We start from the raw sequence: 27,889 nt of genomic DNA on the forward strand, positions 1-27,889 counted from the left end.
CTCCCTCTCTCCCTCGCTCTGAGTCCTCGGCCTCCGGCGGCCACAGACCGGCTCCACCTTCCTGACGTGGACGAGCTGAAGGTGGAGCCGGTTTCCATTTTGCCCTTTGTCTACGAGCTGGGGGGGGGGGAAACGTCTTGCAGCGCCGGCCTGCACGTGGCCCCCGTGCACACATGTCTGAGGGCCGTTGTGCCAAGTGGGATCAGGATGTCCACCACACCCCCCCCCCCCCCCCCCCCCGTCACCTTTCCACACACCCTCCTCCTCAGAGCTCAAAGGCTTCAGACTGAATATCTGTCTCCTGGTCACTGCTTCACTTTCAGCTCCGGTTCGCACAAGAGAACAAACGACAAGTTGCATCGTCACCGAGTCTAAAATCTAAAATCCTGCAGCTACGAGGAATTCGTCTTCTTCTTCTCGTGTTTTCATGATGTCAAATCATCAGATGGTGCAGCTGCTGCGTGTTTCAATAAGTACACAAGATCCAGGGCAACACACACACACACACACACACACACACACACACACAGACTACTGGTGTAATGAGCCACTGTCCTCCATCAGCATGGTGCCAATTAACTGGGGAGAAGAATTCCGTTTAAAGCCACCCTGGCATTTCTTCTTCTCCTTAACGAGGTGACGCAATCGAGAAAAAACACGTGAACGGCGTCTTTTGACAGAAAGTTACGACTTTTCTTCACGTAAACATCAACCAATACAAACAGGGATCGAGAAAGAAGTGTCTTATTGTGACAGAGGATGAGGCGGGAAACCGATTTATCTTTAAAAACTGATTAAAATAAAACTGATTTATGAAATAAATTATGATTATTCTCATGTGAGAACTCTCTCATTTCTCCAGAAACACTCAGACGCTCTGCACTGACTTGCAGAGCGTCTAAGAAAACTGACATTCATTGATTTATGTGGATCATCTGGTGGAATGGCTTCCAGCAGAGTTACAACATGCCCGCCACACACACACACACACACACACACACACACACACACACACAGACACACAGAGAGAGACACACACACACATACACACAGAGAGAGAGAGACACACACAGACACACACTGCGGCCTTGTAGCAGGAATGGATGGAAGATGGACGCACATGAGACCCACAGGGATGAGGGAGAGGTGTGTCCGAGCTGAGGCAGAGAAAGAGCAGGGATCCTGAATCCAGTGGATCCAGTGACACCAGTGGATCCACTGGTGTCACTGGATCCGGAGAGAGGCAGGTCTCCTCCTCCATCACTGTCTCGTGTAACCTGCGCACTAAGCCCTGATGATTTCACTTGCTTTTGTCGGCGGGTTCGTGTCCAGAGGGTTCGCGCACCTCCGGTGGATCAGTGTCCGCTGACCTCGGGAGGATTAGCGAGCAGAACCATATGTGGCCGATAAGCTCGCGCGCGGAGACGCTGCGTTGCGGACGCGCTCCTCGGTGGCTCGCGTGAAAAATGGGCTTGGCATTTGCGCACAGGCGCCGCATCTTCGCGATTCCGATACATCCTCATCTGCTCCCGGAATAAAGTCAGAATCACGAAAACACACGAGAGACACGCGCAGTGAACGAGACGCAGCACGAGCGCGTGTTTTCTTTACTGGTTCTTTATTGTTTCATGTTGGGGAATAAATAGATCGCGTTCGAGGCTGGAATCCATTGAGGCCTTCACGTGCACGAAAGGAGCGACTGCTCCAGAAACAGTGGAGGGAGGAGAAGCAGCGAGCAGATGAAAGCATGAACGCCACCGACACCCCAGCACAGACAGACCCGACGACACAAAGAGGAGCACTGGTTCCTCCTCAGATCCTTTAATCAGCAGATTATAAATATTCCGCTGGATTAGTGTCTGTGCGTAACGGCTGCGGGCGGAGCAGGAGGATGGAGACGTGTTTCATCCATTCTGTGTTTCTGCACGAGAATGAGGGGGGAACATGCACCGTGCGCGTGTGAGTGTGCGCGCTGCAGGGCTGGACCCGCGACGGATAAAACGCGTCTGTTCGTTGCAGCCGAGGATGGAGACGATGAAACCCCAGATTTTAAAGAAGCGGCTGCAGGCGGATGTGCGCGCCGACACATCGGTGTTTCCATACATGTAACGCGCGCAGGCCCAACCTCTCCCACCTCACGCACAAAACGCACAAAACGCACCAAGTGAAGGGATCACGGAGGATTTCACGACGCGCCGCTTCGCCCCCCGGTGTCCGGCTCGCCCTCCGGTGCCCGTGTCGCTGTATTTCGGTGCGTGAGGGTGGAAATGTGCGTGTTTCTCACCTGAGCGCAGACGGCGGTGTTGTCTCTTCGGCGGCGGTCGGTTCACCGGGCGCACGCAGCGTCTGGACGCAGTGGCGGCGGCTGACCGGAGGGCGGCGCTGCGGAGGGGGGGGATGACGACGCGCTGGGTCCTGACAGCACAGAAACATGGAGGAGACAGAGTTTCTATTGTTTTATATAAACCAACACACACACACACACACACACGCATTATATAAACACGTGTTGGATAATACACGGTTCAATTATCACTAATTGATTTTAAAATGGATTCCACATAAAGTCCTGATGTGAGTTGTGTCACTGAAAACATGTGAAGTAATAAATATTAATATTTATATATTTTGTATTATTATTCTGGGTCTTATGTCCTTGTCCTGTTTTCTGTAGTTTGTTGCACGATGTTCTGCAGCTGCTGCCCACGTGGAGACAATGTATTTGTATATTGGATTTGATTATTGAGAATTTTAAGTATCTGGACATAATCTCGAGTTTAGATAAGAAGATCTCAAGAAGTGTAAACAGTAAATCTAGTGAATTTTAGACGTATTAGATAAAAGTGTCTGAAGCTGCTGCTAAAATGTTAATGTATGATTCTCTCTCATGTTTATAGGCCACAAAACTTAGCTCTTCAGAACTGAATTTATTGATTGAGGTACATGTACACGTAAAAGTATAAAAAAACATCGATATTATATATAAAGAACATATGAGACAGATTCAAAAGGGAGAAAATAATGAATACGTGTAATTTTGTCCAAAAAGTAAATTACAAAAGATATTGTACTTGTAAAGTATTCACATTACTTCCCTTGTACTTCACAAGTATTTCATCTTTGTTACTATTATTACCACCTATTTTACAAGTACATTTACTCAATCACTGTACTTTAAATACACTTCAGCTCAGTCAAAAATTAAAGCAAAGTCAAAATTAGAAAGAAGAAAAACTTCAGTTCTTCTCTTTCCAGTTATTTACATAAGATGAATTCAAAAGACAGAAAATACTAATATGTTTAATTTGTCCCCTTTCAAAGTGAATTACAGAAGAACGTGTACTTAACAAGTAAAGTCATATTTTCATTCAGTAATATGAAATACAGATATAGGTACTTGTGAGTAGTGAGTAGTTCAACAGTAATCCAGTGGAGTCATCACAGCTTGTGTGACTGATGTGGATAAATCCATGTTACACAACTTTCTTTGTGTGGCAGCAGATGTTCGTGTTCGTGTGTTTGAGAGTTTTCAGAAAAAAGTCTGAAGAACTCAGAACTGTGACGTGAGAAGGTGTCGACACAGAGTTAATCAGCACATGTGGCAGCAGGGGGCGCTGTGGCTCAGTAGCAGGTACAAAGTGTTGCTTTAATAAGGAGCGAGATCCAGCTGCAGCTGGAGGATGAACCCAAATCATCTCCAGGAGCAGCAGCAGCTCGTGGCAGCTGTCGAACTGGGAATGTTCCCAAAAGAGAGAGAGAAAGAAAGAGAGGAAGGAGGAGAGAGAGAGAGAGAGAGAGAGGGGAGGGGGGGGGGGGGGGGGGGGGGGGAGAGAGAGAGTCCTGCCAACACATCAGAGCTTCAACATCCCCAAACAGATCTGACCGTCAATAATTCCACTGCTGTTTCCCGGAGCTGAATAGTTTCTCGACTTTGTGTCAAAGTTGGCGCCCAGTGTGTGATGGAGGCCGGTGGGGGGGCAGCGGCACAAGGGCACAGTGTTCAGGCCACTGTTCAATGTGCCAAGGACTCGAACTGTGTGAGCCCACCACACTGATCTGTTACTGTCGCCTCTCACACTCCATCACTGCACGTTCACACAGGAAGTAGAGCACCGACTCCACAGAGATGAACATCAGAGTAGAAGTGAAGCAGGACGAGCAGAAGATGAGAGAATGATCACAATGTGACGTAAGACAGACAAAACAGGGATAAACACAATATAACCTTTAACACAGTGTCGCTCTGAACAGCTGTTTAATGGTATTACTTCATATTAGAATATCTTAATGTGTGAATTTGGCAGAACACAGAGTAAAAGATGAAATAATAATAATGTTGAGTTCATTTTTCGGCCAAGAATCAGGATTATTACTCAATTTCCTTTTGTTAAAATGTTTTGGAAGAAAGAGACAAAACCAAACAACACTGGCTGCACTGATGGAATCAAACACCAGGGGGAGACATTCCCTCACAATCCGAATCATGTACATGTTTCACCTTTCAACAAAAAGAACAACACAAAATAATTAGTCCCACATTGGAGATATTTAACTTATCACAGAAGCAAAGAGGAAAGTGAAATAGAATCATCTGTAAAGTGATCAATAGATATTAATATAAACATTAGGAAATATGAAAACAGCAATAATATACAGTATCTTTACTGAAAAGAGGATAGTGTAAGTAGGATTGCACATAGAGATATTAAAACACTGATATTATAGGACTCATGTGATGGTTGAACAGTTGTTTCTATGAAGTGAAAAATCAAAATGCATTAAAACCTTATTCCAGATGTTTTAACAGGACAAAGATTCGATCTGTGAAACTGTTCTTTTCTCCGAAGCTTCGGTCAAACTCACGATAAGGAAACGTCTCCATCACGACATGTTTCCTGCTGAGCTGCAGGTTTACGTCATTTCTTCTCGTTGGATTTTCACAGCATGAGTTGTTTTCCTCTCTGAATATTACATGTTGTCTCCTGCTGAGGGACGATTTGCTTTGTGTCAATTATATATATGTGTGAAGGACAAACAAGACCTGCACAACAAAATAAAATAAAGTAGACCACTTCATGGACACGTAGAATCCAGATGTTCTGGTCTTGTGTGTCAGCAGCGTCCTGCAGAGACTGGAGGGTTTTCATGTGAAGTTCGAAGCTGCTCAGGTGACCTGGAGCTTTCAGAAGAGAAACCAGGTCAGAAGATGCTGCTCACGGATCCTGAGCTGCTCAGAGGTTTGGATGGAAACTCGACTGAATATCTGAGAAACCAACGTGAACCACAGGGATTTTTATTTTTCCTTTTTCATCTAAGAACCTGGACAAGCTCTGAATCTATCCACAGTGAAATTACGTTTTCTGCAATTTAGGAAATCAGTGCAGTTTACAATTAATGTTTGGAACAATGGACTTTTATCTCACTGCTGCTGTTTGCATCCTGATCGTCACACGACACACGGTGAGGTTACAGAGAGAATAACAGAGGGAGTGAAATAATCATAAAGTCGTGATTCTTTGGGGAGTAAATTATGATTTGTGTATTTTCCTGTCAGGTCAGCTCGACTCATCCAGATTGTTCCATCGTTCTTCACCTGCTGAAGGAAGAACACGAGTGTGAAGTCAAAATGAAGAACGAGGCAGCAGCAGAATCACTCGGTCCCAGGAGGAATGAAACTACAGGTTCGTTTGAAGAACACAACATATAGGATTGTGTGTCTGTGTGTGTGTCTGTGTGTGTGTGTTTCTCAGCTGCTGAACCTGTGTCGCAGGTTGTGTGATGGAGTGGGACGGACTGAGTTGTTGGCCACCTGCGTCCGAGGGGGACATCGTCTCCGTCCACTGTCCTCAGCCGCTGCTGGAGCCTGAAACTCCTCCAGGTAAATAATCATCACATCATCACATCATCACATCATCACATCATCACATCCACTGAGGATGCAGATGTTTGGGGCCTGATGCAGATACGGATATTAAACCTCATGATTCATACGATGTTTTTATCAAACTCTTATGACAAAGAAATGCATATTGAGGTTTGATATTTTACAGTAAACTTCTCCATAAATATCTAGAAATACCAACAAGATACTTTCTTTAGATTCCTCTGTAGATTGTTTTGAGGACAAGCTGCAGTTTGTGTTGTTCTCAGTTGTCATCAGCAGGAGGTGCTCGGCCCGAGGATGGAGCGAACCACAGCCTCCGTATCACCAAGCCTGTTTCTCCGAGGATGAGGAGCAGGACGAGGAGATGAGCCGAGAGGTAGAGAAGAGTAACAAGGATCCTTCTCTTCCCCTGAAGTCAGTGTTCCATCAGCAGGGAACCAGAAAGATGGTCTGAGTGATGAATCGTTCATGTTTTTGCTCCAGAAAAATTACTTTGATACCCTGAGGTCGATCTACAGCGTCGGTTACGGAGCGTCTCTGGCTGCGCTCTTCATCGCCGTGCTGCTCTTCTGCTTCTTCAGGTTGGTGCTGATGCTGATGCTGCTGATGATGATGATGATGATGATGATGATGATGATGATGATGATGAGCAGGTTCAGTGTTTCCACCCCCCTCAGTGTTCTCCTCTGTCTCGCAGGAAGCTGCTCTGCACTCGCAACTGCATCCACCTCCACCTGTTTGTGACCTTCATGCTCAGGAGTCTCGCTGTGTTCGTCAAAGACGCCGTGTTGTTCGCCGACAGGAGCACGGACCACTGCACCGTGTCCACAGTGAGACGCTAACACTCTCACGCTCATCAGCAAATAATCTGCTTTATCATCGTGCACAGGGATTTTAGACTAAAGGACAAGATGGAGAACGTCCCTTGTACGTTCTACAGCACGAATGAATGCCCACCGCCAGTTGACAGGAAACAGGATATGGGTTTTGCCTGTGTGTGTGCTCCATATCCATATTTCCTTCGTTAACCAGAACATATGAATTTCTCTGTTGTGTGATTTCAGCTCTGGTGCAAAGCAGCCGTGACCTTCTTCCACTTCTGTGTGTCCTCTAACTTCTCCTGGCTGCTGGTGGAGGGTCTGTACCTGCAGACGCTGCTGGTCTTCACCTTCACCGAGACCAGGAAGTTCTTCAGGATCTACGCCACCATCGGCTGGGGTACGCTGCGACTTCCCCTCGCGTTCAGTCACCATGTGCTCGTCTTTACTCTGCTCATCTCACCGAGGATCTGATTCCACAGGTTCTCCCACAGCTACGATCTTAATCTGGGCTCTGCTGAAAAAGCAGCTGGACAACGAGGGGTGAGCGGAAATCTGAATGCAAATATTTACGGTTACTTGGATTAAAAAGTGACGCTTGGTTTTGTGTTTGCAGATGTTGGGACGACCTGGACAGCAGCTTGTGGTGGATAATCAAGATTCCCATCCTGCTCTCCATCTTTGTGAGAAACCTCAGTTTATGTTTAATATTTACATATTTTAGTTCCTGCAGGAGGTTAAATATACAGAGTTGAAATTACAGTTTGGGGATATTTAGAATTAGGGAAATCATTTTTACGTATTAAAGCAGAAGTTCCCAAACTTTTCAGCCCCTGACTCACAAAAACAAAGGATATTGATTGGAGCTAATTTTCAAAATAAAACCTGTGACATGTGACCCCCCCCCCCCCCCCCCGCAGATCAACTTCCTCATCTTCGTGAACATCAGCAGAATCATCGTTCAGAAGACGAAGGCCACGAACGTGAACCAAAGTCAAACACAACTGTGGAGGTAACACAAGATTATTGTCCAACAGACAGACTCGTCTCCATCTGTGTCTCTGAGCCTCCTGTCCTCTGCTGCCCCCCCCCCCCAGCAGGAGACTCGTCCACTCCACCCTGCTCCTCATCCCTCTGTTGGGAGTTCACTACGTGGTGTTCGCCCTGTTCCCTGAACACGTCGGCGTCGGCCCTCGACTCTACCTGGAGTTGGTGTTGGGCTCCTTCCAGGTGACGGATCCATCACAGCTCACAAGACAAATCTCAGTGTTCAGAGGTTATGTTGCAACAATCACTCATATTAATGATTTAATATGAGTGATTTATCAGATTGACTTAAAAGACTCAATAAAACATTCAAATTAAAATACAGAACATGTGATAGCTCAGGTTTTACTGCTCGTCTTTGTGATCAGATGAAATTAAATCAATAACTAAAAATAATTTAGACAATGATTCCTAAGATTTCAACCATAAATGTACATTTTAAACAATTAGAAATAAATAAAAAACTACCTAAAGAACTTAACTAGAACTTAACAAGAACTAAACAAACCTTTATTTTATGTAAAGGCTCATATCAGCAGAATTTTAATCAGTTGGGCTCTAAAACATTTGATACAGACTGAATTACTGATTTTAAATATTAGGGCTGCATAAACTATTATTCTCTTTATCAATTAACCAGCTGATTATTTCACTCCATAACAATTTAATCTAAACAATATCAGAAAATACTGAGAATAGTTTCACACAGTTCCACATGACGTTATTTATCTGTTTACTCTCACAAAGATAAACCTCAGCTTTAAGGAGCTAAATCTTTTAATTAATCAATAACTTTCCACTAATCAATCAACTAATAATCAAATCTATAACAGATGTTAATGCAGCACTTGACTCACTTTGACTTTTCATGTTGCAACAGGGTTTTCTCGTTGCTGTGTTGTACTGCTTCCTCAACGGAGAGGTGAGTTCTATTAACAGTTCTAATTCACTCACTCATTCATTCATATGTTAAAGTTACCAGAAGTTATTATTATGATTGTGCTCCAGGTGCAGAATGAAATCCAGAGCTGGATGCGGAGCTGCCGACCTGAGACCAACACTAACGTCGTCAATCTGCCGACACAAGAAGACGTTCCTTAAATTCAGAGAGAAACAAACTCTTCTTCTTTCACGTTCGTTTGTTTCAGTGTCGATTCACTGAAGTGTTGATATGAAATTAATTGTTAAGTTTTCTTTATCACTTGTTGACCAGATCCTGATCTTCACTAAACTAAACTCACCGAGGATGTGACGGATTTATTTAACTTTATATTGATTTAGAAGTTTCATCATTTCTCTATCCAGTGCTTCTGCAAAGACGCATCTGATTTTCAACTGTTTTGTGAATTTCTAATTAAAGTAATGCAGAAATCTTTATGAAAACAATTTGATGATAAAGTGATATGTTCTCTGACCTTCCAGTTCTCATTGTATCTGTCTGGTGTCATTTTATAATAACGCTAAGAAAATAAATGAGTAAATACACAAGTTAATTATTTGTTGGTTGAGCAGTTTACCACGAAACTTGGTGGAAAGAGAAAGAAATAAAATTCGGGCACATTTAAGGAACTTTATTTTTCCAAATAAATAATATATATAAGATAAGATAATAAGATATATATGAGAATGTGGTTGTAGTGAATTTAAATGTGATTTCATAAGCAGACTGCTGAGCTGATTAATATCATCACAGCAGGATACCTGAGTCTGTGCACATACTAATGTCTTCCTGATCTCTTTCACATCATCAGCTCATGTTGGAAATCGTCCCCCTGGCCGCTCTCTGTTTTCTCAGTGTCCCCCTCAGGGCCCCCCCCCCACCTCAGGCCTGAACCAGTCTATGGACGACGTCAGATTCACGAGGAAATCGATATTCTGTCCTGTAGATTCAGAAAAAGGACTTTGACCACCAGAGGATCTTGAGTTTGAGAAGTTCAGGTTGTGACATCCAGCACAGGAGGAGTTAAACAACGGTCCCCAACATGGAGAAGGGGACCCCTCCCTCCTCTTTTCTCTGCTCTGAATGGTCTAAACCCCCTGGTTCACATGGCACCCTCCCCCCCGCGTGTGTGCGTATGTTGTCTTAGCCTTATATAGTCCAGCGTTTTCCGCCTGCTCTGCCTTGCGACTGTGAGATCAGACCACAGCCAGAGTCTAGTGCACCGATCTGCCCGTCTTTGTCCTGTTTGGATAAGAAAGGCATCTTGTGCTGGAGCAGCTTCTCTCCTGCCACGTTCCACCCAGCTCACCCCCCACGCCAGGCAGCTCCCAGAGGGATCAAGAATGAACGGCACAATGAATGGGGACTGCAACCACGACCACCAGGACGGGTCCTTCATGTTTACCTCCGAGTCGGTGGGAGAGGGACATCCCGGTGAGTTGGACGTCCTCTCCACGGCCGCTGATGCAGGAGCCGTGGTCCCTGTGCGCTCGGACACTTTCATGTTCCAGTGATCATTGATGACTCTGAGGAATGTGCAGAATCCAGAGTGGTGCACGGAGGCTCTGTCGACGAGTCACACACCACTGGTTCAGAGTCATTTGTGTTATTTGAGTTTTACAGTGAAGTATTTGGACGGTGGATCCTGGACTTTACAGACATGACAGCGGAGTTTAGAGGATTGTCAAAGAGAAAATATAAACGTGATGTTTAGGAATTTAAACCGAGCAACAACAAAGTTTCTCTGCTATTTTACTTTGTCAAACAGATTTGCTTTTCCTTTACGTTGTCTTTAAATTCCTTTACGTTAAGTCAACAGATTTCGTTACCGCATGACGACAGAAGAGATCAAATACAAACACGTCAGTTCTCTGGCTGGGTTTTATGTCCAGTAGACATTTTACCTCAGTGTTTGGGCTCCACCTCCTGAGGGAAACTCTTACGCTGCTAAAAGCTTCACTATGTTCAGCAGCTGCCGCCTGACTGAGTCCGTCTGTTGTTGTGTAGGTCAGCAGGTTGTGGTCAGTAGCTTTTTACAGCTTTTTAGATTTGATCCGTACAGACGAACAAAAGTGCAGCAGATTCCGATGATACTTCAACAACCTCCACTTCCTGCAGCTGTTCATCCTGTTGTGATAAGAACTACCTACTGCAGCCAGCCACCAGGGGGCGATACAGATGATTCAGCTTCACATATTGGAAGCTGGCGTGTCGTCCATCAATATCTGCATCCATGACACAATGAAAACTTCTATCACATCAACCTGTGTGTTGATGTGATAGAATCTGTGCAGCAGTGGTGCAGGCAAAAATAATTATTCCATCACTTGAACTGTGTTTGGTGTCAAATCGTCCAATCGTCAAATAGTCAAATCGTCAAATCGTCCAATCGTCCAATCGTCCAATCGTCTCACCGGTTACAGGTTAAAGAAAACAAATCAAGTCGCTCAGCCAACGTGAAGCCGAAGCTCTAAACCTTCACTCCATCAACTGATGCTGCACCTGTTGGTCCTGATTTCTTAAGATTTCAAACCCTCTGCTCAGGAGAATTAATGGAAAAAGTCTCGTATTCATTCAAAAGTAAACGTTCAGCTGGTTTGTGCAGTTAAATCTGTAAATGCCTCAAAACTTTATGAACATTTTTGTCTCTAATCGATTCCTAAAAACCTGATGTGCCCTGAAAATGATGTCAGATGAGGTCGGAGCTGAAGAATCCTGTATTTGAACTTTTAAATGATAGCTCACGAAGTGCGTCTGGTGGTCGATGACAGCTCGGCGATGCTTTGATGATGGGATGGAGTTTACCGTGCACCGTGTCACTCTGGCACGGCTCCGGGACGGGGCACCGGGCCAGAGCTATTCATAGGCCTGCAGCTCCTAATAGGACGGATGTGTAGTATCACTGAAATGTGATCTTTTCAGGCTGAGATGAGGAATATGACCTGTACAGTAGAAGGTCACACTAGGACACAGCCTTAAAGAGCCTTGAGATGATAATAATATTATGATTTGGCGCGATACAGATAAATAAAATGGAACCTGGTATCTTCAGCTCAAATACTGTTATTTAAATCCTTTTCAGATAAGATCTGTGATCAGATCAGTGATGCTGTGCTGGACGCTCACCTGAAGCAAGACCCCGACGCCAAAGTGGCTTGTGGTGAGTAGAACAACTAAATTATATTGTTTTTAGGGCTTTTTGGTTCTTTTATCACTTTTCAGGTGAATATTTGCCCTTCGCTTCCTATTAAACAACGCTGCTTCGTACCATGGCCCCTGTTTTCATCCGACCTCTCGTCCGGACGGTCCCAGTAGCAGTGTAACGTCCTGTGTTCAAACAGAGACGGTGTGTAAGACGGGCATGGTGCTGCTCTGTGGCGAGATCACGTCCCTCGCCAACGTGGACTACCAGAAGGTGGTGAGAGACACCATCCGACACATCGGCTACGACAACTCGGCGAAAGGTGAAGTTTTAAAGAACAAACCACTGGACTGATCCCGGCTGTCAGACAGTTGGACTTCAGTCCTGATCCTTTGCTCCTCTCTCTTCAGGCTTTGATTATAAGACCTGCAATGTGCTGGTGGCCCTCGAGCAGCAGTCGCCTGACATCGCACAGGGAGTTCACATCGACCGTCAGGAGAACGACATCGGAGCTGGAGACCAGGTCGTAGAGACGACACAACACAACACAACTGGCTCTTATATTTGTGTTCTGCAGAATCTATTGGTCACAAACCCACATAGTTTCTAACTGAACTGCAGACGGAGGAAGTCTTCAACACCTTGATGACAACACGTTAGTCTCAATGTGACTCTTTCTGTGTGGACAGGGTCTGATGTTCGGCTACGCCACAGACGAGACGGAGGAGTGCATGCCTCTCACCATCGTCCTCGCACATAAGCTCAACTCTAAGATGGCCGAACTCAGACGAAACGGGGAGGTTCCCTGGCTCCAGCCGGACTCCAAGACGCAGGTGGGATCAGGAAACACCGAATTCAAACGGCCTCAGACATCACTTAAAAAAAAAATATATCTATATATATATTTAGATTGGTAATAAAATAAAAAGTGGACAAAAGGACCAAGACAAATCGTTAAAATCGAGGATCTCGTGGTGAGAGGAAGTCCAGCCGCTGAGTCTCTCTCCAGTTATAGAGAATACTTCTCTCTCTAGCATGTGGGACAGAGATGGTCGAGTCCAGAATGTGCTTACCAGCAGACACCAACCGGAGCGAGCTGGTATGCATCATCTGAGCTGGGAGACGCCTTCCCAACAACGCCATCAGCATGTGCACTAGACGTATCAGTCTGTATTGAGTTCTCCACACACACAAACCTTCGACTGCTACAGCTCAGACATGAGAAGAGGCTTGTTGCCACACGTGGGAACATTAAGGGGATTTACTTGAGTTGTGTTTTATGGATCCAAGTTGAAAAGTTGTGTCACTTGCGTGGTTTAACATTGAAGTGTGGGTTGGGTGATTGGACGAATATTTCTATCGCATTATTTTGCAATTTTAATGGTTTGAAAAGTGTGCACTAATGAGAACAGGCAGTTGGAGCCGAATATGATCAGAAAAGATCAGTTTTATGACTCGACAGTGGACAGTTATCGTCCTACCAGGAGAGATGTACGACTTTAGTCTCCAGTTAATATCCTAAACCCCCCCCCCCCCATCCCCATCAAGGTGACGGTTCATTACACCCAGGAGAACGGGGCCGTGATCCCCAAGAGGGTCCACACCGTGGTGATCTCAGTGCAGCACGACGACTACGTGAGTCTGGAGGAGCAGAAGAAGGTCCTGAAGGAGAAGGTCATCAAGGCGGTCGTCCCTTCGAGGTACCTGGACGAGAACACCATCTACCACCTGCAGCCCAGCGGCCGCTTTGTGATCGGTGGACCACAGGTAACGGTCTTCAGGTGGTCTGTAGACCAACAGTTCATACTACTAATAACTGTTATTATAAAAAGAAAATGTTCTTTTTCCCTGAATGAACGAAGCCAAACTATCCTAGAAGGGAAACACAAACAAACACTACAAATAAACACAAACACTTGGCGACCAACAGCACAACAACTTCTGTAAAAGCCACACATGCTAACACAGTTAGCATAACAGCTGAATTAGCTGAACTAATATAAAAATATGTGTAGAATTTAATGACATAAAGGAGCAGATACAATTATATTATGACCTTATATTGTATTAGTTTCAAAAGGGGAAAACAACAATTAAAATAAAGGTTTTTAATTGTTTAATAACTTTTGTTCTATATGAATGTGGATAGACTCTGTTCTGTTTGAACTCTTATACAAAACTAAAAGTTAAGCTTTATAAATTTGCATTTATTAACATGAAATTCAGCCAGTAAACTGAAATGAGTTTGTACTTGCTGATGAAAACATGGAGGATTTCTGAAGCTCTGTGTGATCTGCTGCTGCAGGGTGATGCTGGAGTGACGGGCAGGAAGATCATCGTCGACACATACGGGGGCTGGGGGGCCCACGGCGGGGGGGCCTTCTCTGGCAAGGACTACACCAAGGTTGACCGCTCGGCTGCCTACGCCGCCCGCTGGGTGGCAAAGTCTCTGGTGAAGGCCAATCTGTGCAGGAGGGTCCTGGTGCAGGTGAGAAGGTTCTAGATCCTCCACACGGCGTCAGGAGCATCTGTTGTGGATCGTCTGTTTCACATCGTCACTCATGTCACATTTATTGTTGGTAAATTAGGTACAAATTGTAACTGCTGCGTTTGCACACGCCTTAAATTCTTTTAGGCTTTATTCTTAAAAGATAACGTTCAACCCCTGGATCTCAAGTCCTCCTGAACATCTACACTGCAGGTTCCTTCAGGCTCTGGTCAGTGACTCTCTGTGTGTGTCTGCAGGTTGCGTACGCGATCGGAGTCGCTCACCCTCTGTCCATCTCCCTGTTCACCTTCGGCTCCTCTCAGAAGAGCGAGACGGAGCTGCTGCACATCGTCAACAAAAACTTTGACCTCAGACCCGGCGTCATCGTCAGGTCATTAGAGTTGATGCTGTTCAGCCGAACTTTAACGGTTCTAAACATCTGAACGTGTTTCTGACTCGTGTTTGGTTTTCAGGGACCTGGACCTGAAGAGACCAATCTACCAGAACACGGCCTGTTACGGACACTTCGGCAGGAAGGAGTTTCCCTGGGAAACCCCGAAGAACCTCAACTTCTAGTGTGTCTGTGTACCAGTGTGTGAGAGTGTGTGTTGGGGTATGTGTGTGTGTGTGTTTGTGTGGTATAGATAGCGACCCTCGTGCTCCTGTAACCCAGTAGGAGGAAGGCAGCTGCCAGCGGACCAGGGAGGGGACGGGTCAGGGTGGGGGTGCAGATAACCTCTGGTCATTGGACGAGGGAACGAGGATCGTCGCCCTTCAATAGTACCAAGAAATACAAGTGAGCCGTTTGGTATTTGTGTCCCGGGCCTGCACTTGGTTTCACACAGTTGTCGTTCGCAGCTATTTTGGCTTTTCAGACCAAAGTTTGAAGGAGAACAGCCATTCACACTTCAGCAGAGACTTTCAGAACCACGACGAGGCCTTGACAACAACCACGGATACACACTTTTGTATTTTTGTATGCCTGATACTGTGATACAGGGCCTGTGAGTGTCCGCAGGTTGGGATTGTGAGGCTGAAGCCTTCAGAGATTTCAAACAAACAATAAAAACTGTGAAGCTTTAGTTTCAGGCTCCGTGTTTTGTTTTCCAGCCTGAAATCACACACGGATCTAATACTGTGTGACAGATTATTATGATTTATCTGGAGTTTGAAATTTCCTTTGCACAGATTGAACTGTAGAACAAAGATGAAACGTCGTCCAAGCAGGAGATCAAACTGAGAACTGACCCGTGAGTCGTAAGTCCGATAAAAACATCGTGAATCATTTTGTCTTCAGAGCTTTTGGTGTTTTTCAGTAAGAAATCGATGAAGAATACATAATTCTAGCTTCTGTACAGCGTCAATCACGAGCCTCTAAATATTGTTAACGTTTCTTATATTTGATAATAAAAACGTTAATTATATCAAGACCTGCAGACGCTTAAAGAACAAAGTTAAAATACGTGAAATGTTGCAAAGAACCAGAGAATAAAAACTGAATTCAGAGAATTCTTACAACAGAGAGTTTAATTTACAATAAAATAATAATAAAAAACACAAAATAATGACATTATATTTTTCCCCATTTGCTTTAATTTGTTTTTGTTGGATATACACTGTTAAACTTTAAAATTAAAATCCAAATATAATCAAATATTGCATCTTAACGTCCTCGTCTATAGTTTGGTCCCATTAAAGCTGTAACAAGTCATTTTTTATGACTTTTAATTTTTTACAAAACGCTGAATTTATGTAAAACAAAATTAAAATACAACAGAGCTTATTGTGAGTCGGCTACTTTTAGAAATAAAGAAGCACAAAGTATAAGTTGAAAAACATTGAACATCTTTTTAAACGTGAGGACAAAACCATTTAAAATAAGACATTGTTTTTGGACATCACGATCGTCCGTCTTTTGTCGAAGGTTTCTGGAAATCGTCTCCTGACCTCTGAGGTAAAGAGTGAAAGCTGATGATGGTGAAACTTCCTGAGCGGGAACAGTAACGAGCTCGAGGTCCGGACGAACAAACGTTCAAACAGACACCTGCTCTGACGCCGGGAGGGACGCCGGGAGGGACGCCGGGAGGGACGACTTCAGGACCTTCAGGACCTTCAGGACGTTCAGGCTGAGAAACTGCGTCTTCAGCCGATTGTAATGTTGAGAGAATGAAAACCAACACAGAAGTGTGTCTGTGGCCTTTGTGTTCAGAGGCACTTATCTTACTGTGCAACGTTTTGCAGTGCAGCTTGTCCTTTAAAGTCTTTGGTCACCGCTGAGGAGCCGGAGCTTTGAGAGTGTGTCGGTGCAGGAGGCAGCTTCCAGGCTCCGGAGTCTGTCCCGGCCTCCTCCAGGGGGCGCTGACACACGCCACAGTCCAGTTACAGGATGGATAAACTCTCCGGCTGATGGTGGTTGGCCCCCCCGCCCACCTCAGCCTTGTGCTCGGAGGCGGAGAAGCTCGGTACTCCAGCTCCTCGGGACAGGACCATCAGGGTGTCGCCCGACATGCGCCCGAACTCGAAGGCGAACGTCCCGTAGAAGAGCATGATGAGCGTGCAGTAGAGCCACTCAAAGATGGCGGCGGCGTGCTGCAGGGCGAAGCTCTCCTGGCAGAAGAACACGCCACCTGGTGACGGGAGGTTAAGGAGAACGACGGCTGCAGGAGGTGAGGGGAGGTCTGATCCTCACACCTTTAGTGTTGAGACCTGAACAGATGTGAAGGCCGAGTTCAGACCAGATGTTTGCTCTGTGCTCTGCCTGCACACAGGGATGTAAAACCGGCTTTTCTCCAGCAGGGGGCCACGTAACACATCACAATTTAACAGCATCACTTCTTATTATCCATAAATAAATAAAAATATGAGAATCACAGTCGCACAAAGCTTTTGATGGAAAAATGCTCCTGTAAAAATGTTAACTATATAAGACATAATTTTTTTAAGAAAATGAATTAAAAAAAATGTATTGACATTAACTTATTTTGTAATTTGTTTATTTAAATTTATTTAAATGTATGATTTAGTATTTATTTCAAATAACTTTATCAAATTTCTTGTGTAAAATTGGGCTCAACAAATAACAATGGCCAGTTTAAATGACGTGTATGCGACAGGTATATATGAAATTATATCTTTATGTGTCTTATGGCCCAAAACTGCCAAAACAAGAAATTAAAATAAAAGTGTGTGGTCGGTGTGAAGCGATGGAAGGATACTGAGCACCAGGGCGATCAGAGCGAGCAGCGCCATCCCCACGCGCACGTGTCCCACCCGGTACTCGTCCTGCGTCTTGGCCAGTCTGTAGGTCAGAGCCGACTGCAGACACACGAACAGCATGCTGCACGGGAACGCCAAGCCGGCGCCCACGTAGTGCAGCACTTTGGCAAAATCCAACTGAGAGACAAACAAAATGAACACGTGACAGAGTTAAAGCAACTGTTCAATAATCACCTGAACTCGTCTCTTTCATATTCTATTATACATATATACAGAGCGTGAACACTTCTCTGAGCATATTTTACTTTTAACGAGTCATGAATTATTTCAGTTCACTGCGTCACATGTTCTGAATGACTGATTCTCATCACTGTCAATTTATTCATGTTAATAATGAACTGATTCATTCTCTTCACCGACTCACACAGCTCTCAGATCTAAAAAAAACAATTTCTAATCCTGGAGATAATCACTTCCTGTGTAGGATCAGCAGCAGGAACACCTGTAAACAGCAGAGATGTGAAAACACACAAACACGTACACAGGGGTCGTGCTGACCTGACAGCGGCACTCTGGGTAATCGCTGTGTTACAATACATCGGGACAGAGGATGTGAGAGGGCAGGACAATCTGCTCCGGGAGACTGAACGACAGGTGATCTGTTAGCGTCACGAACCTTGTTGTTTTACAGGAAGCAGCTGCTTTAAGAAGCTCAGTCGCAGAGAAGGAGACGAAGAAGGAGGATTTCTGTCCAATGTTTTTACACAAAACTCAGAGTTTCCGTCCACGTCTGCACGACAGAAACGTGACGAGGCCGAAACGCTTCCAGAACATAAACTGCTGAATGTCAACATTAGAAGAACATCAACATGGTGTCCTTCGTTTGACCTTTCAAGAAAACCAAATGCATCCCTCATGTAGAGAAGGTAATAATCTATATTTAGATTTTAGCGTTAGAGAAGTTAAGGATCAATTCCGGGTAAATGTAAATTAAATGACGTCTAGATCTGATGAAATGATCAATCCTTTAAAAAGTTATAAAATCCTTGTTTTTTCAGTCTTTCAGAAGATAATCTATGGAAAAGCTTGGTGCAGATTTAAGAATTATTATTATTATAGCCTGCATGTTCTACATTTTGGTCAATTTCTTAGGAAATAATGTTTGAATCTAAAAAATGGGCTCAACAGTTTGGCAGAGCTTCTTTTTATACTGAGCGTCACGACAGTTTATTCTTTATTTAAGTCATTTATCAAGTAAACGTAAAACACTCTTCTTCTTTAAGATATTTAGGTTTTGGACTCAAACCTCAGCGTCAGGAGGAAACTTACTTTTCTAACTTTATCAGTATATTGATGACGCAAATAATGGAAAATAAAATAAAACTGTGTGATGCTCTCTGGAATAGAATGACTCATGAATCACCACTGACTGGGACCATAGTGAATTCATATTGAAAACAACTCAGTTCAACATCATCACTTCCTCCTCCAGATGTAAACATCAGCCCGTGTGTGAGCGCGGCTGTTTACCACCGAGCACATGTGGTGTCAGTGCGACGCACGTTTGCACCGTACGTCCACCGCTCGATGCCAGGTTCACTCTGAGGGAAACACTGAGGGTCATTATGTAAGATGGAGCAGGGAGGAGGGCCCCGCAGCCAATCAGAAGAGGGGGCCCGCCCGCACCCCCCCGAAACACAGCTGAGGGGCCCGAGCGTCTGTAGAGAGGGAGCAGGAGGAATCTGAGACCAGAGGCTCAACCACTGAGGAGAGGGCCCCCCCGAAACAATGACCCCCCCCACAAACACACACTCACACGTGACTGAGGATAACCACTTAGTTCCGATGGTTGTTGCATCACACACAGAAAACACACATGGCCACTGGTGGAAGACGCAGACATTTTACTTAATGTCAGACTTCTACTCATCAGGTCGACAAAAACAAATATAAGTTTTAGGTTTTGACCTTATTATGTTGTGATTTGGCCTTAAAGCTTAAAATGGAATTGAATACCTTTTATTTCAGTTCATTAATGAGTGTTTAGATAAGTGCTGTTCAAATAAAGTTATAATTATAAATAAAATACTCGTAGTTTTAAAGTATCAGCAGAAAAAGTTGATGATGACATTTCACTGTTGTTGACGAATAGTTTCTGTTTCCTGAGAGAGTCGTAGTTTGTTTTGAGCAGATGTTGAAATACCAGAGAGTAAAAATACTGCTCAGCGCCTCAGTGTCACATGACAGCGTGAAGACGTCCGGCCATTGGTTCACACTCGCTGACTGACAGGCGGTGGCACCACGGCAACGGACATGGAAATGAGCCGAGGTGCAGAAGAAGAAGAAGACGGATGTAAACAAGGACGTTTATCAGCCTCTGCAGGACAAAGTATGTTGTGTGTGTAAGATGAGTTAAAGAAATGCAGTAGAATGTATACTTCTGCCTTTAATGTACTTGGATGAGTCCCAACACTGCACAGGTCTGAACAGGTTTTACTGTAAATTTTACTACAATACTTTACAATACTCAACACATTCCTGGAACAAACCCAGTTCGTTCATGTTCAGTTCACCTCAGTCTGCACCGGAGGACATGAAAACTGTCGTGTGCACGTTTGCAGGATGAGCTTGTGCATCTGAACTCGTCCTGACTGTGGCGAGCGGCAGCACGACGCCGCGCTGCCACAGAGACGCTGCCACAGAGACGCTGCCACAGAGACGCTGCCGGACGGTTTCCAGACAGAACAAACAGAGCATCAGAGGAAACGTGTAAAGTGTTGAGAGACAGCAGGAGAGAGGCTGAGCCGCAACACACACACACACACACACACACACACACACACACACACACACACACACACACACACACACACACACACACACACACACACACACACACACACACACACACACACACACACACACACACACACACACACACACACACACACAGGAGAAGGCCTTCAAGATGGTTAATCCTTCATTACAGGTTTAATCCAGCAGATTAGTCCGACTATAAAAGACGTAATCTGATTATTTTAGTGGTAAATTCGATCCACAAATGCGAATGAAGTTGTAAATTAAGACGTAATAAGACGACAGATGGATTTATTCATATTCTTCCCTCCTCTCCTCTCGGACTGAAGCTGGAACACGAGTGCGGCACAGTGTTGGCGTTGCCGGTAGCGGCAGGAACTGTCAGTAAAGATGATTTAAAGCTGCCGTGACCGGCACCGCAGATTTCTCCTTTAGCTCCACGTTCCCTCCACTGAGACCCTTCGTCTCCAGTTGCCACGGTGATGACAGATAAATCACGTAAAGTCTCATCTAAGGTACAAACCTTCCTTCAGGTGGAAGAGTTTCACCTGTAGGACAAGTGTCAGTCTCACCAAGTTATTAGGATTCAACCTCCTGAGACCATGAATGTCCGAATGCTTCACTGCCAAGGAAGAAGGATCAATCCACCAAAGACAGAGGCACAGTGTGTCCTTCTGATAATCCAGCCATGTCCACAGTGTCCCTGATCAGTAACCAACCATTCAACTGGACAATAAAGACACAGACACACAGATAATGTTGTGTTTACCTGGAAGTTTCCCACCATGAGGAGACCAGTGGCACAGATCCATCCGGTGGAGAGGCCGGCCATGTTGAGGACACAGTTCTGGTGCCTCTCGATCACGTGGGCGTAACGCAGGAGGCCGATCAGCATCACTGGGACGACAAGAGACAGAAGATGGAATATAAGTCATCGTCCAGACACCGTGAACATGGAGGACGGGGGGGTTGAGACACTTTGTTGTCATGTCCTAAATGAAAATATATAAAAACAAGTTAAATTAAAGTGGCAGAAACAAAGCTAAACTTTTCTCTCCAGTTCTTTTCGAGCGGATGAATCCGGTGTGAAGTGCTGAGGCAGCAGATTTGTGTGCGAGCGCCCCCCCCCCCCCCCCGGTGTCCGTGAGCGGCTCCATCAAAGCGTCACAGCGGCTCCACACGTCCGTCTGATGCAGTTCACATCTGCTGCTCGTCAGCAAACGCTGCAGAGAGCGACTGTTTTCATGCTCATGTTGTTAATCCAGCCGTTCACTCAGTGGTCACTTTCTGAGCGTGGAGCGTCCGCGGCGATCAGACGCCGTGTTTGGGGTTCTTCAGTTTGTTTCAGCGGCGGCAGCTCAGCGAGGGAGAAACTCTGTGATCTGCAGGAATCTCATCTCCACTCGCACCGAACCTACGAGTTCAACAACGGCCTCACGAACATGAAACCTCTATTGTTTGTAATCGATAAATATTTCCTAAATTCTTTTAGAGAAATAATTCTTTCTGGTATCAGCTTCTCTAATTTGTCGTTTTTATTAAATGTACACAAGAGTAGCATATGACTACTACCGTGTGAGGTCGTGTGAAGTCGTGTGAAGTCGTGTGAAGTCGTGTGAAGTCGTGGAGGAGGACGGGACAGTCAGAGACGAGTTGTGAGATAAGAACCACACCACAGAGAAAAGACGGCTGAGCTGAGACAAGTTAACGAGCCTATTAAACATCCTCAAATTCCAGCGTCTTCTCAGAAAACCTTAAGGAACCAGGTGCTCGCTGGAGAGAGGTCAGGACACGGAGCAGCTCCAGGAACGACCCGTCACTCACTCTGACGTCTTCCCTGGTTTCACGTCACCGGCCTCAGACCAAACGCACCAAAGTGAATATCTTAGTGCTCAGAATCGCGACCACATAGATTTGAACCCTGAGCAAACGACCGGACACAGACGTTTCAAAGCAGCACGAGTCCGAGCGGAGGAGCTGCCCTCCTGGTCACAGGCTGAGTGTTCGTCGGGCACATGAGTCATAAAAATGCAGCGTTCATGGCACAGAGTGAATCGTATGCAGCTGGATTCAGAGGAACAGAGACTCGGCTGGAGACGCTACAGCTGAGACAACAAGTCCTGAGAGAGTCCAGAGTCCGGAGAGCAGCATGTGGAGTGAATGTGAGCGAAGCAGGGATGTTGTATACGGAACCCTCTGCGTGGATACTCACCCATGAAGGAGCCGGTGCTGCAGATGAGGCTGAAAAAGCAGCTTTCAGGGGGCAGCGTTCCACATTTACTGAAAAGAAAAACAGAGCAGAGGAGGGTCAGTGTGGGCCGGCCTCCAGGCTCAGTCGGATAAAGGTCAATCAAGTTCTCGCAGCGTTCAGATCGGATCCATCACCTCCGGTTTTCACTCTCTGGCAGGAAATGCTTTGTGCAAACGTATAAAAACTTTGTGTGCTGAAGATAAAACTGTGCGTCTGTGTTTTCTCCTGGAGGAGCTGCTCAGCTGGGAAACGACTGAGGAGGAGACTCGCTGGGAGGTCGAGGACAGAATGACACCGAGAGTTTTATCTGCAGATCAAAAGCTTCACGAAAAACGATGAAAACTAGGGAGGAGAATAACTGTCGTCAAAGAAAGATGAAGATTTTATCTGTTGCATCTTGAGCGGCGAGAGTTTCTTCTTGTTTGCAATTTGCGACTCAGTGTGTTGACATTTCAAAGAGCGGATTCAACACACACACACAAACACACACACACACACACACACACACACACACACACAAACAAAGGCTCCTCTTCCTGTGGAGGTGAAAAGGTCCTCCTCTCCCCCCCCCCCCACCCCCAGTCGGACAAGTGTGGACTCATCGAACGCACCGTGCAGCTGCTCGACCAGCGACCTCAGCCACGTCTCCTCCACCAGCTCGACTCGTTTATGTGTTTAGGTGAAGATCAAATATAATAAAGGAGATGAAGCCTCTGTTCTGTTCCTCAGGCCCCGTTCACACCTGGTCTTTAACACGAGACACAAGGGAACAGGCATCATCGGGGCTTTGGAAACAGAAATGAGGGGTTCGGAGCAGGGAGCTCAGATTACAGAGACACGTGTGGAGACACGTTCTGACTCCAGGTGGGAACTCGGAGCTTCACCTGTTCTCAGATCACCTGAGAAACTTCAGCGACTCGATATCAGAAATGTGCGATAGTGAGAGAAACCACACAACTGTCGTCATGTAAATGAAAAGTGTTTCACAGGGGTGTCAACAAACCAGAAGGTTGGTGGTTCCATGCCCTGCTGTGTCCTTGGGCAAGATACTGTATGTATATACTTTATAAACAGTTCTTTACATTTTAAGAACTATGTATAAAGCTCTATAAATACATACAGTGAATTTCCGGTGTGAACACTGACCTGATGAGTGGAATGTTTTCCAGGGTGCAGCACAGAACAGGATCCCTCTGTAACTGAAGCGGCTCCTCACAGGACTCGTTATAAAGCCTGGAAACACACACACACACTTATATATATATATATATACAGACAGTGTATATGTGCTGCCTGGTTATAGAGACGCTGGTCAAACACGTGTGATCACAGGAACTCACTCGTCTGGAATTGAGTTTATAAAAGATAATCCAGGTCCCACTTGAACCTGAACTCAGCAGAACGAGCCTCAGTGACTCATAGGGAAGCTTTTATGATGCAGAAGTTAATAAGCAAACGTCTGTTAATGGTTTTGAGCATCAACTTTCACACGTGAGGCTCCGGAGCTCGACTGGAGGAAGTTAACACAGCTTTAGGTGAAAGGTCATTTGAATAAAACGTCACAGAAACTGTACGATTTACCTCGACTGACCTATATTATATTAAATATTAACATTTCTACACAATCAGCAAAACTAAACCCTCAGACAAACAAAGAAAACGATTGAAAAGAGGATAAACTTCCAGACTAAAACCAGACGTTTGTCTCTCGGTGTCTGAAAGTGAAGATTTAACCTGAAGTAACTGAGCTGAATTCACACACGTGTCCTTTAAACTCGTTTTCATTCCTCCTCTCTGAATAAAATCTGTTTCTTTTCCAGATCTCACATCCAGTCGTTCTTCACACGTCCTCCCGTCACGTCAACATTTCCCCCGGCAGCATTTTATTTTCTTAATGTCCACTCCCCGTCTCCACCTCTGGTGGCTCTGTGTTTGAATGAAGGTCGACAGGACTTGGCAGGAAGTGGCGAGCGGGGCCTTCGCTGGTGAAGGTGGAGAAAAGATTCCTGGCGTAAAAAATGAGCCTTTTCCTGCATAAACACGCCGGCTGAGAAGGCGACGGCGATTTTCCTTCCACACTTTCCACAGTCTCACACTCTTCACACTTTCCAGAGTGGGCGTCTGTCTGGTGAAAAGTGATTATTCATGATCAGGGAGTTTGAAAACTCATGTTATTGTTTGTCTCCAGACTTTATCGGTTATGTTAATTGATGTTATTGGATATTTCTATTTAGCTGCAGATTCAGGTGATATAAAGTGATTCATATTAAACACAGTCACCATCTTCTGTTGTAATTCTCTGTCTGTGATTCGCCGATTCCGTGAACTTTCAGGTCTGAGAGACGGAGACTTCCCGAGCGTTTGAAAAACATTTGGTCTGAATTATCAGGACGAACAGAGGGAGAGGAACAAAGTGTGAAATCCTTGAAAAGAAACAAAGAGTGTGAATGATGAGCGTCAGAGGAACGGACAGAAAACATTTAGACTCTGTCTCTGTTACAATTTGTGAAAAGTGTGTGTGTGTGTGTGTGTGTGTGTGTGTATGTATGTATGTGTGTGTGTGTGTGTGTGTGTGTGTGAGTGTGTGTCTGTGTGTGTGTGTGCCGTACCAGTTGTGCACAGGGCAGACGTGCTGGTTGTACAAGGCCATTGCGTATCTGAAAAGTTGAAGCAGAGAAGAAAATGTTTAGTGAAGTGCAGGATGTTTAATTCACCCACAAAAACACAGGTCACATGATGGTTGTCTCAGCCGCTCAGTCTTCGTCCCACAGGATGTACACGCTGGTTGTATATTCACACGATAGTTTACACGCTAGGATACTGAACGTAAAGACGGAGAACATGTTAAACCACAACTTTCAGGTTTAGTTACAGAAATAAATCCTCCCTGACCTTTTCACTACTTCAGACTGACAACGTGTGTTTGGATCAGAACAGACGTTTTAAATGTGATTGTTTGTTCAACAGTTCTGTTTGTTAGCTTTGTAAACATCGACTGTAAATAAAGATCGACGCTGCCATCTCGCACATTATGAGCCAGAATCTGTGGAATCAAGGTCCCGCCCATACACAAGCTCGAACCAATCCTGAGTCAGTCTCAACTGTCAATCATGACGTCTCAGCCCAAATAACTAATTAAAAACCAAACTGATCAGAAACGTGAACTCTCAGAGTGATAAGAACGACCTGAAGTCACAGAAACCATCTTTGACAAACTTTGATTTTTTTGTCACAAAGACACGAGAACCATATAAAAACTAATCCTTTTAAAATATGTTTTGTTCCCTTAATCTTGTATGAATTATTTAATGATAGAGAAGAAAAACAAACGGATTAATAATCATGAATCGTTTAAAGGTTTCCTGCGAAGTGTCACTGAAGCAGCCCCCCCCCCCCCACACACACACACACACACACACACACACACACACACACACACACACACACACACACACACACACACACACACACACACTGTGTCACACAAACACCAGACAAACCAGAAGGAATCTCAAGGACGACACAACAGAAAACCAAGGGACTTCCAAACTTTTGGATTCAGTCCTTTGAACCTTGTGCAGAAAGTGGACGTCGTCGTGATCCCTGAGGAACAAACGGGTTCTGAGGCTCAGAGGACAGACGTCTGTCCAGGACGGGGACATGTGGATGTGCACGATATTTACAAAACAGCACGGAGGAACTCACACAAGCCATATTCCAGTGATGGTGAAGACAGGCAGGCTGACAGGAAGGATCATCCACAGAGACATGGTGCTCACCTGGAGGTCAGACAACAAACACTGTGAGGTCACAGAAACATCACAGAACAAACTCACGTCCTGCAGGTTCGAGCTACATGGAGAAACTCTCAAGCATCAGTTTACAGCCAACATGGAGGAGGAATCTTTTCAGTGCAATCTGAGCATCTACGTCCTCGACTGTGGGAGAACATGAGCAGATACTCGGAGCTGGAGCTGAACTTTTCTTTCCCATAACTTCAGTTTCCAAGGTCAAATGAGCTTTAAGCCTCAGTTTTCTATTTAGTTTCTGGGGCTTGATGAGAATTCACTCCTCCAGTCGAGTGGATATCAGTCAAAAAGACAGAAAGGTTCAATAAAAGTGACGTAAAGAGACAAATCCTCACATTTGAGAAGCTGCTAAATTGATGATTAAACTTTTTGTGATTTTCTGATGATTATAAAATACTGGAAAACTGTGAAAATACTCCTGAGGATTCACTAAAGCTTCAGATCTGCAGTGACTCGTTAACATGAACTTGTTTTCGTCCAAACAACCAAATAAAACTGAGACTGAGACAAAATCTCCTCATTGGACAAACTGGAGGATTTGGGACAACTTCAAAGTCTTAAAACCTCGAATTCAACTCGTTAAAAAAGACAAATTCAAGATGAAACCTAATGAAAAATAACTTGTATTATGACTTACACACTTTATCTCCTTTGTTAAGACAGACATCGCTTGTTCTTTATGTCGAATCATCAGAGGAACTTCGGTGACATGTTCTCTCACCTCTCGTTGGTTCTTCGGTGCGTGGAGAGCAGAAGAAGAAGCTTCAGCCTCCTCGTCTCATCTCAGCTCCTCCGGGCTCCAGGAGAAGTTGCGGGACGCTGCTGCTGCGGGTCCGAGCCCCGCACACCGAGCTGCTGCTGCGGCTGCTGCTGCGCTCATCGTCCAGACCGGAGCTGGAGCGACGCGCACACACGACGCGTGTCCACGTTCTCATTCATCCCCGCGACGCGCACTCTCCTCCGGCTGCAGCCTGGTGGTTGTAGCCCGGAGGTGGAGAGAGGAGCTGGAGTCGGGGACTTTAAACTCCTCCCAGCGCAGACTGTCTCCCCCATCCTCCTCCTCCTCCTCCTCCTCCTCCTCCTCCTCCTCCTCCTCCCCCATCCTCCTCCTCCGCCTCCTCCTCCTCCTCCTTTCACAGTGCGCGTGCCTTATCTCACTGGATGAATGAGTGGATTTGTCCTGTTCTTTTATCTCAGACAGTGTGTGTGTGTGTGTGTGTGTGCAGACTGAGGAGTGCGTGGAGGCCTCACGGTGTTTTAAACTCCGCACATTGTCCTGGATCAGCTGCAGGAGCTGGTTCTGTGGGCTCCTGGTTTTAGTTCCTGGATCATTAAGTTCCTGGAAACAGATTTCACAACTGCTCGTCACCCTGAGGAGAAGAGAATCTGACATGTTCAGTTTCTTTGTCTTTTGTTTCTTGAAGAACTCAAAAGGTTTTTCCTAGAAAGTCTGCGTGATGCCTTCAGGGGCCATCTG

General features: G+C 45.3%; 3 protein-coding genes and 1 long non-coding RNA gene across 4 annotated transcripts; 3 read left to right on the top strand and 1 right to left on the bottom strand.

The window, feature by feature from the left end:
• The first annotated feature begins 5,486 nt into the window (after positions 1–5,486).
• ghrhr2 (growth hormone releasing hormone receptor 2) lies at positions 5,487–9,140 on the top strand. Its single transcript, XM_034571570.1, has 12 exons — positions 5,487–5,681; positions 5,771–5,882; positions 6,140–6,260; positions 6,368–6,465; positions 6,582–6,714; positions 6,949–7,102; positions 7,185–7,245; positions 7,319–7,385; positions 7,623–7,714; positions 7,803–7,932; positions 8,630–8,671; positions 8,758–9,140. Exons 1-12 carry the CDS (start codon positions 5,531–5,533, stop codon positions 8,848–8,850), a joined length of 1,254 nt encoding a protein of 417 aa, XP_034427461.1. The 5' UTR covers positions 5,487–5,530; the 3' UTR covers positions 8,851–9,140.
• A 719-nt stretch (positions 9,141–9,859) lies between these two features.
• On the top strand, positions 9,860–15,359 carry LOC117753179 (S-adenosylmethionine synthase). The gene is made up of 9 exons (XM_034571097.1): positions 9,860–10,123; positions 11,772–11,849; positions 12,031–12,153; positions 12,242–12,354; positions 12,521–12,664; positions 13,380–13,598; positions 14,137–14,319; positions 14,577–14,710; positions 14,793–15,359. Exons 1-9 carry the CDS (start codon positions 10,033–10,035, stop codon positions 14,893–14,895), a joined length of 1,188 nt encoding a protein of 395 aa, XP_034426988.1. The 5' UTR covers positions 9,860–10,032; the 3' UTR covers positions 14,896–15,359.
• A 378-nt stretch (positions 15,360–15,737) lies between these two features.
• On the top strand, positions 15,738–16,780 carry LOC117753182. The gene is made up of 3 exons (XR_004612216.1): positions 15,738–16,333; positions 16,436–16,614; positions 16,652–16,780. It is a non-coding gene; the product is annotated as an uncharacterized LOC117753182 (long non-coding RNA).
• Positions 16,653–27,446, bottom strand: LOC117753180 (transmembrane protein 150A-like). The gene is made up of 8 exons (XM_034571099.1): positions 27,134–27,446; positions 26,309–26,382; positions 25,213–25,260; positions 23,750–23,836; positions 22,565–22,632; positions 21,122–21,249; positions 17,535–17,712; positions 16,653–16,946 (listed from the first exon to the last, which is right to left on the bottom strand). The coding sequence occupies exons 2-8, from the start codon at positions 26,371–26,373 to the stop codon at positions 16,699–16,701; spliced, it is 822 nt and encodes a 273-aa protein (XP_034426990.1). The 5' UTR covers positions 26,374–26,382; positions 27,134–27,446; the 3' UTR covers positions 16,653–16,698.
• Positions 27,447–27,889: the final 443 nt, after the last annotated feature.

The sequence above is a fragment of the Hippoglossus hippoglossus genome, chromosome 19, assembly GCF_009819705.1.
Source record: "Hippoglossus hippoglossus isolate fHipHip1 chromosome 19, fHipHip1.pri, whole genome shotgun sequence".
NCBI classification, from domain to species: domain Eukaryota; kingdom Metazoa; phylum Chordata; class Actinopteri; order Pleuronectiformes; family Pleuronectidae; genus Hippoglossus; species Hippoglossus hippoglossus.